Genomic DNA, 13,789 nt, shown 5'->3' with positions numbered 1-13,789 from the left:
CTGACCTTGAGCGATCTGCCTGCCTTAGCCAAATTCCTAAATTCTTAAAGAATTCTTGGCTGGGTGTAGTGGATCACACCTGTAATCCTAGCACTTTTGCAGGCTGAGGCAGGAGGATTGCTTGATGTCAGGATTTTGAGACCAACCTGAGCAAGAACAAGACCCATCTCTACAAAAAATAGAAAATTTAGCCAGGCGTGGTGGCACACGCCTGTAGTCCCAGTGACTGGGGAGGCTGAGGCAGGACAATCCCTTGAGCCCAGAAGTTTGAAGTTGCTGTGAGCTATGATGATGCCACTGCACTCTAGCCCAGGAGACAGAGAAAGACCCTGTCTCAAAAAAATTAGCTTGTGCAAGCTTCTGGCTTTGTCCAGGTCCAGGTTTGCTGTGCAGATTCTTATACCACAAGCAAATCCCCTTTTCAGCTCTTATCAAAGCATTCTCTCTTATTTGTTATCATCTTTCTTCCAGAGAAACAAAAGTTTTTGTTATTTCACAAGAGTTCCTGGGTAAACGTCAATTTAGTAGATGTTCTCAGTAGAGAACAATGAGATGTGGATGCTAGACAGTTAGCTGAGGTCACTCACAACCACCTGACTCACTCCCATATGCCAGCTTCTAGCACATGGGATTCAAATGTGTTCTTTGAGGAATGACAAATTATGTGTCATGGACTTAAAAAAAATAATAATAGCTTGATTGAGATATAATTTACATACCCTAAAATTTACCCTTTTATGGTATACATTTCAATGGTTTTCAGTATATTTATAGAGTTGTGCAACTATGACCACCTTCTAATTCCAGGACATTGTCATCATCCCATAAAGAAACCCTGTACCCATTAGTAATCTCTCCTCATTTCCCCCTTTCTCCCTGACAACCTTAATCTGTAGTCTATCTCTACTGATTTGCCTATTTTGGACATTGCATAGGAATAGAACCATACATAGTAGAAAGCCTCAGCTTGGAAAGAAAAAAAAAGGAATCATACAATATGTGGCTTTTGAGACTGGCTTCTTTCACTTAGCATAATGTGTTCAAGGTTCATCCATGTCTTAGCATGTATCGGTACTTCATTCTTTTTTGTTACTGAATAATATTCCATTAGGTAGACATACCACATTTTGTTTATTGATTCATCATTTGGTAGACATTTGGGTTGTTTTGTGTCATGGAATTTTGGGGACACTTGCAAACAGTTGAAACATTCACTGTTAATACCTTGAATGTTAATTCCTTTGTTTTTCATTTGGTTTAATAATAACCACTTATACTTGATTAAAGTTTATTTGAGGATGCATTTTAAGTTCTTTAGCAGTAGAAGTAGTAGTATTCACTTGAATGAACCTACTTTATTCAAGCTTTAACCTTTCCCTCCATTTTATGATTTTGTTGGTACTTTGTTAGGCAGCGACTTTCCCCCTTTGCTAAAGAAAGGGCTCCATATTGAAAATGTTTCCTTTTATTTCCTTTAAGTTGAAAAAGAATCAGAACCTGAGGAGGAGGCAGATGAGGATGAAGGTCCTGCACCAGTTATAGTTGAGAATGAAAGCTATGTGAACCTTAAGAAAAAGATTTCCAAAAGATATGACTGGCAGGCAAAGTCAGTACATGCTGAAAATGGTAAAATCTGCAAGCAGTTCCGAATAAAACAGGTAGGGCATGCTGAGAGAATGACTAGCAACTCCCTAATGTCTGGATAAAGTCATGAGGAATCAGGAAGCTTTGGCTGCTCTCCTTTGTATCCTTTTGGTTCTCTTTTACTAAGTGTTCAAAGTTTCTACTTGCCACAGCAAACGGGTGCATGTGCTAGATGGTTTTAGAAAATCATACAGCTTGTAAATATCAAACACACACGTATGTACCATATGGAAATATATTCTCCAAATCATGTGCTTTAGGTGCTATGACAGACAATCTAATATGTGAAAGGAGTGTTAATACTGTGATTTGGAGCTGTGCACAGTGGTGCACACCTGTAGCCTCAGCTACACAACTACTCAGGAGGCAGAGGTGGGAGGATCGCTTGAGGCCAGCCTGGTCAACATAGCGAGACCCTATCTCTACACAATATTTTAAAAATTCGCTGGGCATGGTGGCATATACCTGTAGTTTTAGCTACTCAGAAGCCTTAGGCAGGAGAATCCCCTGAGCCCAGGAATTTGAAGTTGCAATGAGCTATGATCATGCCACTGCACTCTACCTTAGGTCACAGAGTAAGACCCTGTCTCAAAAAAATATATGTTGTATTAATTAAAATTAAAAATTCAGTTCTTCAGTAGCACTATCCACATTTCAAGTGCTCAATACCCACATATGGCCAAAGGTTGCTATATTGGACAGTGCAGGTATAGAACATTTCCATCAACACATACAGTTCTGTTGGACAGTGCTGGTATATAGACTCTTGCTAGGAAGAGCTAGATAGGTGCTAAGGAAGAGGAGTTTATTTCATTTATAAGGCCTTCTAGTTTATTCGGATGTAGGAAAATTATATAGACTCCACAGTTTATTCTGGCTGATTCTCTGAGCAATCTTCTGACTAAAGTCATCGGCACCTAATCCCAATAAATCTCTACAATCTCTGACTCTGAATAAATTGTTAAAGAAAAAACAGAAAGGGTGGGTCTAACTATGGATTCTGGATTCAGAGCTTTGTGAAAGGTGATTAAAAGTAACCCAACTGATGCCTTATCTTTGCTTTTATTAGGCTTCCAGACAGTTCCAGTCTATTCTGCAAGAAAGACAATCACTCCCTGCTTGGGAAGAAAGAGAAAACATTCTTAAATTGCTGAGCAAGCACCAGGTGGTTGTCATAAGTGGTATGACTGGGTAAGATTGTAGTTTATTCATAATGTAGCTTCTGTCTATAAATATTATGCCACTGCATAATATTTATGTACTCTGGTTATCATAACCAGTTCTACTTCTAAAAAACCTGTAGCTGAGGTTGTGTGCACTTTTTCCTAGCAAATATTAAATAATATTTCACAAAGGCTATTATTGCAACTTCTATAGCCAACAGAGCCAAATTACTAGAAATGAAAACAAAACTCAGAAGTCTATCTAGAAATTTATAGACATTGTATACCTCTACCTTGAGACCATTTTAAGGCAATGGATCCAGCTGAAGACTTTTAACAAGGCCCATTTTTAAATTGAAAGGGTATTTCTCAAACATTTCACTTGAAAGCTTTTAATCTTCTGAATTTATTCTGATTTCCTTACATTTTTATTCTTCCTTTAAGAACATCTTAAGGTGCATTATTTTTCCTGTTTCACACTCTCCATATGTTACGTAAACCTATTTAGTAGGGGTAAGTTGCAGGCTTAATTTAGTTCTTTATTCAAGAGTATACAGTTTAATAATTACATTTGTGCTCAGCTCACTGATATAGTAGTACTCCTGTATTTTCTAGTTTATCTTTTTAAACTCAGTTTAACTATAGCCAAATCAATATATATCAAAATATAAAATATTTTTAAAATCATAAGCTAATACTCCTTTAGGATTCATATGTAGAGTTCACATTCCTAGAGACATTTACAGACCTTAATCTGATGTCTGTTCACTAGTCCCAATTTTACAAATTATACAAAACTATTATTCGATTGCCCTTTTAATCTGAGTGCAAATTCCTAGAATCACTCAGCTCTAGGTAATAAGTTAGTAGGTAGTTTTAGAAGATAACATGGAGGTGAACAACTTTTATTTTAATTAGCTTTATCACTTTCTTCATTGCATATGATTGCTTCTTAACTAGCCCTCGAAAACTTCATTTTACAACTTGTTTTGACATACAGATGTGGGAAAACCACACAGATTCCACAGTTTATTCTGGATGATTCTCTGAATGGGCCACCTGACAAGGTGGCTAATATCATCTGTACCCAACCCCGACGAATCTCTGCCATCTCTGTTGCTGAACGTGTTGCTAAAGAAAGAGCAGAAAGGGTGGGTCTGACCGTGGGATACCAGATTCGGTTAGAAAGTGTCAAGGTTTGTATGCTCTGTTTATTTCCTGGTAACAGAAATATATAGTTTTCAGCTTTCATCTATAAATATTATTTATAAAGAGTTTTGTGGATCAGGAGATTCATGGGCAATTTGGCATATATCCTCTCAGGTTATTTTATATTAACCTTCTGTAGGGCTAACGTCCTTTTAGAAATATTTTGGTATAAGAACTCTTAATTGGTTGTACTAAATTTTTAAAATCTTTATTGGCAGAAGTGATCATAAATGATATTTTGCTCTTAAACCTGGGACTTAATCTACTTAAATAGGAGCAGACAAATTCAAAATTGATTTCATCACTCAGTTTTTTTATGTTTTATAATAATTATTTAATGTTTTTTATGAAAATCTTAAAATTTTGATATGAAGTAGAAAGGCTTTTATTATTGTCCCTAGCAAGAAACTACATTTAGTATGGTTTCATGATAAATGGAAACACTGATGTTTTTAATATTCTTTACCCCCATTCAAAATGGCTTACCAGTAAAGTGTTTCCTTTTTTCAAAAATTTCATTAATACCTTATATTGCCCTTTTATGTGTAAGTCCTCAGCTACCAGACTGTTATACTGCACCACAGGAGTGCTGCTGAGAAGGCTAGAAGGAGATACAGCTCTACAAGGAGTCTCCCATATCATTGTTGATGAGGTTCATGAGAGGACAGAAGAAAGGTAAAACAAAGATTTTCCCAATGAAATACCCTCACACAGAAAATGAAGACATGGCTGAAAAAATTTTGTTCTGCTTCCAATTCATTTTCATAGAGTTAGTGATGGTAATTTGCCATAGGGAAGGCCTAAGTTAGACATGAGGAACTGTTTTCCTGATCTCCAGGGTCTGTAACACTAAAAATGCTAGGAGAGTACATGTTCTTCACTGGGAGAGTCATCTTATTTGATGGAGTTATCCTAGAGTAGAAGGGATACTTCACACTCTCTTAAAGCATTATGTTAAGTTGGTACAGTTGAACACTGTACTTAGTAGGAATAACAGATGTATGCATGCTGTACCAAAAAGTAGTCTCAAAACAAAACAAAAGGCCGGGCGCTGTGGCTCACGCCTGTAATCCTAGCTCTTGGGAGGCCGAGGCGGGCGGATTGCTCAAGGTCAGGAGTTCAAAACCAGCCTGAGCAAGAGCGAGACCCCGTCTCTACTATAAATAGAAAGAAATTAATTGGCCAACTGATATATATATAAAAAAATTAGCCGGGCATGGTGGTGCATGCCTGTAGTCCCAGCTACCCGGGAGGCTGAGGCAGAAGGATCACTTGAGCCCAGGAGTTTGAGGTTGCTGTGAGCTAGGCTGACGCCACGGCACTCACTCTAGCCTGGGCAACAAAGCGAGACTCTGTCTCAAAAAAAAAAAAAAAAAAAAAAAAAAAAAAAACAAAAATATTAAAATTCTGCCCAGATGCAGTGACATGTGCCTGTAGTCCCAGCTATTGGGGAGGCAGGAGAATCACTTGAGTCCCAAAGTTCGAGGCTGTAGTGCACTAAGATCATGCGGTGAACAGCACTCCAGCCTTGGCAATATAGCAAGATCTCCATCTGTTAAAAAATTTTTTTAAATCAATATTCTCAGTACTGAGAAAAGGCCTGGTAGATAAATGGCATTAATCATAGTTTGTCATGTGGATCATAGCCCAGAGCAGTAAAAAAATAAATAAATAAACTAGTGAGAAAAGAAAGTCTTGTGAAAATCATAAGGTTTTCCCAAAAAGTACTATACTATTATAAATATTTTGAGAAAAAGAAAGGAAGTCTAAGTAAACTCGATGAAGTGATAAGAAAGCAGAAAATAGCAAATAGCAAAACTTGAAGGGGGAAAAAAGGAAACAAACTTGAAGAGAGGCCCTAGCTACTGCTGATAAAATAAATGTTTTTAAGAACTGAACAGGAGCCGGGCGTGGTGGCTCACGCCTGTAATCCTAGCACTCTGGGAGGCTGAGGTGGGCGGATTGCTCAAGGTCAGAAGTTTAAAACCAGCCTGAGCAATACCTGTCTCTACTAAAAATAGAAAGAAATTAATTGACCAACTAAAGATATATATATATATAATTTTATATAGCCAGGCATACAGGTGGCGCATGCCTGTAGTCCCAGCTACTCGGGAGGCTGAGGCAGTAGGATTGCTTGAGCCCAGGAAATTGAGGTTGCTGTGAGCTAGACTGATGTCATGGCACTCACTCTAGCCTGGGCAACAAAGTGAGACTCTGTCTCAAAAAAAAAAAAAAGAAAAAGAACTGAACAGGGAAAACATAACAAGATGATTATTAGAAGAAATAAATACTCTAGCATACTAGTAAATAAAAAATATGAAGTACTTAGAAATAAAGAAAAGCAGACTTTTAGATGAAAAGCATGGATCAAAATAAAAACAAATAATTGCTAGAATAAGACAATAATAAATCTTAAATGATGATACAAAAAATATCAGAAATCTTTAAGGGGCAAAAACAGTCTTTTTTTACAGACTCTAGAAAACAATGGAGTTAAATGGCAAATCATGGCATTTTGCAGCGATTGGGAACGAACATCTGAAAGAAGAAATTTTTTAACAGAATCACTGAACAACTTGGAAGAGGAAACAAAAAAAAACATTCTACCAGACTAATAGATTGAATTATAAAAATAAATTTAAAGTTTTAGGGGAAATTATATTCAGTGTAATTTTGAATATAAAGAATAGCATTGAGGCCGGGCGCGGTGGCTCATGCCTGTAATCCTAGCTCTCTGGGAGGCCGAGGCGGGCGGATTGCTCGAGGTCAGGAGTTCGAAACCAGCCTGAGCAAGAGCGAGACCCCGTCTCTACTATAAGTAGAAAGAAACTAATTGGCCAACTAATATATATAGAAAAAATTAGCCGGGCATGGTGGCACATGCCTGTAGTCCCAGCTACTTGGGAGGCTGAGACAGAAGGATCGCTTGAGCCCAGGAGTTTGAGGTTGCTGTGAGCTAGGCTGACGCCACGGCACTCACTCTAGCCTGGGCAACAAAGCGAGACTCTGTCTCAAAAAAAAAAAAAAAAAAAAAGAATAGCATTGAATTTCATAGCATGGATATACTTACACAAATTCAAAGAAACTGGAGCATGGCATTGGATCTGGTTCCTGGCTGCAATAGTGTTCTCAAAAAGAGAACAATTTTTATAAAACCTAAAGATCTATAGAATGTGTACAGTTAAAAATTCAAAAATTTTTCATATCTGAATAAAGATAAATTACACACTAGAAAGGGAGCTTCAAACATTTATAAAAACTAGCCTTCGGGAAGGAATGTATAAATTACAAGAAAAGGGAATATTTGCTAGCTCTGAAAAAGGCAGAAAATAAGAGTAAAATCTAGAAACAAAGTTCAGTAAAAATATAGAAAAGATTAAAAGTTTAATATAGGAAAAGTACAGTTGTATTTGTGTAAACATTTTAATAAATTTTCTGATCATAAGATAACAACATGATTATTCTAAAACATTTAGAAGATACAAAAAAATGTCAAGAAGAATCTCTGTTCCCTATAAAATTGCTAGTTACATGTTATAGTTTTGGTCTCTTTTCTTCTGGGAGTTCATTGGGAGTGAGAGGAGGGATGTGATAGAGAGAGAGATGTATTTCCATCAACACTACTGAGATTATATAGTTTTTTGTGCTGCTTCTGATTTAATAGCATGCCAGCATGAACTATCTTTAAAATTATTATTAATAATTTTAGCTGTACAATAAGTTACTTAACTATTTGCCTGTTGTTGTTAGATTATTTCCCTTTTCCTTGATTTAAAAAACAAAAATGGTCATAAATGTATTGTTAGCTTATTAAATTTAAGATAACTAAGTAGTATAAGAGTATGTTCTCATTAAAAATTCAAACCATACAGATAAAGTGAAAGTCCCTCTTAACACTCCCAAACTATTCCCAGGTCCTTCCCTAGAGGTATTACAGTGATAAGATTGGCAATATGTCCTTCTGTGCATTGACATATATATGTTTGCTTTATTAGAAATAGACACTTTTGTTTTCCTGAACTTTTTTTCTTACACAAATGATATATACATTTTGTAACAATGAATATTCATTGGGCACTTACTATGTCCCAAGCATTGTTCCAGATATAGTGAACATTCTAGTGGGGAAGCCAAACAATAAGCAAGATAAGTAAAATACAGGGTATGTTAAGTGCCAAGAAGAAAAGATAAGGCAGGGAAAAGACAATATGAAATGCAAAGGGGGGACATTAGAAGTTTTAAATAGAGTAGCCAAGGAAGGCAATGATGAGAAAATATCTTTTGAGTAAAGACTTGAGAGAAGTGAGGGAGCTACCTGTGTGAGTGGCTAGGAGCAGCCCATTAACCAGGTAGATTAATAACATGTACAGAAGACCTGAGGCGCGTGCCCTAAGGACAGGATGGAGAGCAGTGGCTGGAGCTGAGTAAGAGGGAGAGCAGTGGGAAATGAGGGGGGTGGGGTGCAGACAGACCCTGTCATGTAGGGCCTGGTTACTAAGGACTCTAATGAGAGGTCATTGAAGGATTTTGAGCAGAAGAGTGGCACAAGCAGATTTACATTTACCCCTGAGCGCAGGAGTTTGAAGTTGCTGTGAGCCAGGCTGACGTCATAGCACTCTAGCCCGGGCAAGAGAGTGAAACTCTGATCTAAAAAAAAAAAATCCTAGCACTCTGGGAGGCTGAGGCAGGTGGATCGCTCAAGGTCAGGAGTTTGAAACCAGTCTGAGCAAGAGCGAGACCCCGTCTCTACTAAACATAGAAAGAAATTAATTGGCCAACTAAAAATATATAGAAAAAATTAGCTGGGCATGATGGCACATGCCTGTAGTCCCAGCTACTCGGGAGGCTGAGGCAGAAGGATTGTTTGAGCCCAGAAGTTTGAGGTTGCTGTGAGCTAGGCTGACGCCATGGCACTCTAGCCCAGGCAACAGAGTGAGACTCTTGTCTCAAAAAAAAAAAAAAAAAAAAAGCAATGCTATAATAAAATTCTTTGTATATGTCTTTTTATGTACATGTAAATTTCAAGAAGTGGAATAATCAAATTTGATGATAAATCCTATTGGTATTTTGATTGGTGCTGCATTCTATTTAGTTTATTTGAGAGAGAATTGATATCCTTATTCAGGTTGAGCATCCCTAATCTGAAAATCTGAAATCCAAAATCCGAAATTTTTGTTTTTGTTTTTTGTTTTCTGAGACAGAGTCTCACTTTGTTGCCCAGGCTAGAATGAGTGCCATGGCATCAGCGTAGCTCACAGCAACCTCAAACTCCTGGGCTCACGCAATCCTGCCTCAGCCTCCCGAGTAGCTGGGAGTACAGGCATGCGCCACCATGCCCGGCTAGTTTTTTCTGTACATTTTTAGCTGTCCAGTTAATTTCTTTCTATTTTTAGTAGAGACGGGGCCTCGGTCTTGAACTCCTGAGCTCAAACGATCAACCCACCTCGGCTTCCCAGAGTGCTAGGATTACAGGCGTGAGCCACTGCGCCTGGCCCCGAAATTTTTTGACATGACACCACAAGTTGAAAATTTCCGTACTTCACACCTTTGCTCATATTTAGACTTAGGTCCTATCCCCCAAATATCTCATTATATATATGCAAATATTCTAAAATCTGAAAAAATTTGAAATCCAAAACACTTCTGGAGGCCGGGCGCGGTGGCTCAAGCCTGTAATCCTAGCTCTCTGGGAGGCCGAGGTGGGCGGATTGCTCGAGGTCAGGAGTTCGAAACCAGCCTGAGCAAGAGCCAGACCCCGTCTCTACTGTAAATAGAAAGAAATTAATTGGCCAACTAATATATATAGAAAAATGAGCCAGGCATGGTGGCGCATGCCTGTAGTCCCAGCTACTTGGGAGGCTGAGGCAGAAGGATTGCTTGAGCCCAGGAGTTTGAGGTTGCTGTGAGCTAGGCTAACGCCACGGCACTCACTCTAGCCTAGGCAACAAAGCGAGACTCTGTCTCAAAAAAAAAAAAAAAACACTTCTGGGTCCAAGCATTTTGGACAAGGATACTCAACTTGTGATATTAAGGCTTCACATCCGGGAATATGACATATCTTTCAATGAGTTTTATAATTTTTTTCACAGAAGTCTTACACATCCCTTGCTCAAATATATTGAAAGTTATTAATTTTCATCTATTGAATTTGTTCGATTCTCAGTATTTCTTTTATTTCCTCTAGTGACTTCTTGCTGCTAGTTTTGAAGGACATTGTGTTGCAGAGGCCAACTCTTCAAGTTATTCTAATGAGTGCGACTTTAAACGCTGAGCTCTTTTCAGAATATTTCAATTCCTGCCCAGTTATCACTATACCAGGTGATTAAAATGCATCATTAAATATGTTTTATTCTAATAAGCAAATATAATTATTATTTATAAAGTTCATTTGAGATGTAAATTAATAGATATTTATACCTTTTGCTAGAGGAGAAGTGATTTATTTACAACAAATAAAATCACAACCATAAAATGCAATTGATAAGGAGGTAATATATCTTGCTAGGGGATTTTAATTTTATGTGACATTTTTTTTAAATCTTGGTTATTTAGGATTTCTTGCATTCCATTTTGTTTAACATGAAAATATGATGTGATAGTGGTCATCTGTCATAAGAGGAAAGTTGTGTCTGTTTATAGAGTATTTGTTCATTTCTGGACTCTGGATTTGCAAATTTCTGGATGGTTGGTCCACTCTGGGAGAAAGTGAAGTTGAATGTCTGTGTCTTCTTTTGACACTTTCACAGTCTCATTGTGGAATTAACTTACCACCCTTGGCTTTGGTTTATCCTTCTGCAGTTGAGTATCAGAGGGACAATTTGGAAGCACTAATAATAGTACAGTTTCTTCTAGTTATGTAGAGTATATTGACAATAAGTAAGAAACTTGGTGCTTGATCCAGAAGCACGGTCCCCAACCCTGGCCTGCCACCTCTCAGGAACCAGGCCCCACAGCACCACCTGCGCTCCACCCCCCACTTCCCCTCCATGCCTCCTACCCTGTCTGTGGAAAAATTATCTTCCATGAAACTTAGGAACTGGACACACAGCAGGAGGTAAGTCCTGGGCGAGTGAGCGAAGCTTCATATGAATTTACAGCTGCTTCTAGCCCCCTCCTCCTTCCCCCTTAACCTGTCTGTGGAAAAATTGTCTTTTGTGAAACTAGTCCCTGATGCCAAAAAGATTGGGGACCACTGATCTAGAATACATCATTGAATATTTATTTGAAGGTCACCTATGGGGGGAAATGAGGAGGAAGCAAAAGGTGTAATAGGTAAAAAGAATCTCCTTAACAAGGCATTTCTTTATTCTATTTACTAACTGGTATCTACCCTTTCTGATTTCTGTCATCAAAAACTTTTTTTTTATACTTTTATGACCACAGAACAAATAGTACCTTATTGTGCCAAGCTTTAAGAGAATTTTGCATATACAAACTATTTCAAGATGGTTGAATAGGTATTCTGAAGCTTTTCTATTTTATCTTCTTGTTTTTCTAGGTCGTACGTTTCCTGTTGATCAATTTTTTTTGGAAGATGCAATTGCTGTGACAAGGTAAGGAAGATATTAATTAAAATCCAAAAAAAATAATAATAAAATAAATTTAAAGGGCTTGTTTATAATGGAAAAAATAAAAAAAAAGATCCAGTGATAGTCTTTGAAAATAGAATTCATATTTTCCCCTTAGTGTGCCAGGATACTAATACATATGTTAATCTTTCCTCTAATTTTTCTACACTTGATCTTAGCCAAAATGCCATCAAGTTATTTTTTTCTAATTTTTCTTTTCTTTTTTTTTTTTGAGACACAGTCTCACTTTGTCGCCCAGGCTAAAGTGCCGTGGCGTCAGCCTAGCTCACAGCAATCTCAAAGTCCTGGACTCAAGCGATCCTCCTGCCTCAGCCTCCTGAGTAGCTGGGACTACCGGCATGCACCACCATGCCCGGCTAATTTTTTCTATGTATTTTTAGTTGGCCAATTAATTTCTTTCTATTTTTAGTAGAGACGGGGTCTTGCTCTTGCTCAGGCTGGTTTGAAACTCCTGACCTTGAGCGATCCTCCCACCTTGGCCTTCCAGAGTGCTAGGTAATTTTTCCTATTTGAGCATTTTGTTTTTTCTCTTTTCTTTCAGCGAACAGACTGCCAGTATTTAAATCCCTCTACTTACTAACTATAACTTTGGCAAGTAGCTTAATTTCTCTGAGCCTCAATTTCATCATATATAAAATGGGTACATTAATAGTAGCTACTTTACAGAGTTATTATGAGGATTAATTAATGAATTAATATTTGCAAAGTGCTTAGAACTGTACCTGGCACATAGTGCATGCTACTATAAATGTTAGCTATTATTATCATCATCTTTCTACTCTTATGAAGTTTACAGTATAGTCTAAGTGTTAAGATGTCTGGGCCAGGTGTGGTGGCTCATGCCTGTATTCCCAGCATTTTGGGAGGCCAAGGTGGGAGGATCGCTAGAGGCCAGGAGTTTGAGACCAGCCTGAGCAACATACTGAGACCTGGTCTCTACAAAAAATAGAAAAATTAGCCAGGCGTGGTGGCAGGCATTTGTATTCCCAGCTGCTCAGGGGGCTGAGGCAGGAGAATCTCTTGAGCCCTGGAGTTTGAGGTTGCAGTGAGCTACAATGATGCCACTGCACTCTAGTCAGGACTACAGAGTAAGAATTTGTCTCAAAAAAACAAACAAAAAATTATTATTTTCTGGGTCCTATCCAGCATATAAGTTTCTGAGGAAATCATCTTTCAACTAGTTTACGTGTCTTTATTTTTTCATTTTTTCAAACTTGTTGCCTCCAGAATTATCTTTATTTTTTTATTTATTTTTTTTTTTTGAGACAGAGTCTCACTTTGTTGCCCAGGCTAGAGTGAGTGCCGTGGCGTCAGCCTGGCTCACAGCAACCTCAATCTCCTGGGCTCAGCGATCCTACTGCCTCAGCCTCCCGAGTAGCTGGGACTACAGGCATGCACCACCATGCCTGGCTAATTTTTTGTATATATATTTTTAGTTGGTCAATTAATTTCTTTCTATTTTTGGTAGAGACGGGGTCTCGCTCAGGCTGGTTTCAAACTCCTGACCTTGAGCGATCTGCCCGCCTCGGCCTCCCAAACTGCTAGGATTACAGGCGTGAGCCACCGCGCCCGGCCTCAGAATTATCTTTAAACACAGGAATGGTCTTCTTCCTCTTCTTAGAAACTTTGGTTGGCCAGGCAAGGTGGCTCATGCCTGTAATCCTAGCACTGTGGAAGGCCAAGGCGAGAGGATCACTTGAGCTTAGTGGTTTAAGACCAGCCTGAGCCAGAGCAAGACCCCATCTCTACTAAAAATAGAAAATTACCCGGCTGTTGTGGCTTACACCTGTAGTCCCAGCTACTCAGGAGGCCAAGGCAGGAGGATTGCATGAGCCCAGGAGTTTGAGGTTGCTATGAGCAAGGCTGATGTCACGGCACTCTAGCCCGGGCAACAGAGTGAGACTCTGTCTCAAAAAAAACTTTTATTGGCTCCCTATTACCCACAGTCTGTGGACACTCAAGGCCTACATCATCTGACCCCAGCCCATATTTAACTTCCCTTCCTATTATATCTTCCTACCCACACAAACCTTAGCACCATCAAACTACTTGCTGTTTTAAATGTGCCATACCATTCCTATCTTTAGTCTTTATTCCTTTCTCCCTCTTCCTGATCTAGTCATTCTTTAACACTCAACTTGAATGCTACCTCCATGAAATTTCCTATTTTGTTTTATTAAA

General features: G+C 38.5%; 1 protein-coding gene across 1 annotated transcript in view; it reads left to right on the top strand.

Moving 5' to 3' along the window:
- The window catches only part of DHX57 (DExH-box helicase 57), a 53,283-nt gene that overhangs the window by 16,403 nt on the left and 23,091 nt on the right, over positions 1 to 13,789 (top strand). Inside the window, exons 6-11 of the mRNA XM_012788496.3 lie at positions 1,480 to 1,658; positions 2,714 to 2,835; positions 3,808 to 4,003; positions 4,567 to 4,691; positions 10,204 to 10,337; positions 11,518 to 11,572. Of these exons, the coding sequence (XP_012643950.2) occupies positions 1,480 to 1,658; positions 2,714 to 2,835; positions 3,808 to 4,003; positions 4,567 to 4,691; positions 10,204 to 10,337; positions 11,518 to 11,572 (811 nt within the window). The remainder of the gene's footprint in view (positions 1 to 1,479; positions 1,659 to 2,713; positions 2,836 to 3,807; positions 4,004 to 4,566; positions 4,692 to 10,203; positions 10,338 to 11,517; positions 11,573 to 13,789) is intronic.

This window comes from Microcebus murinus, chromosome 3 (assembly GCF_040939455.1).
Source record: "Microcebus murinus isolate Inina chromosome 3, M.murinus_Inina_mat1.0, whole genome shotgun sequence".
NCBI lineage: Eukaryota > Metazoa > Chordata > Mammalia > Primates > Cheirogaleidae > Microcebus > Microcebus murinus.
The sequence above is the reverse complement of the archived record's forward strand: the minus strand, read 5'-3'. Positions and strand labels throughout refer to the sequence as shown.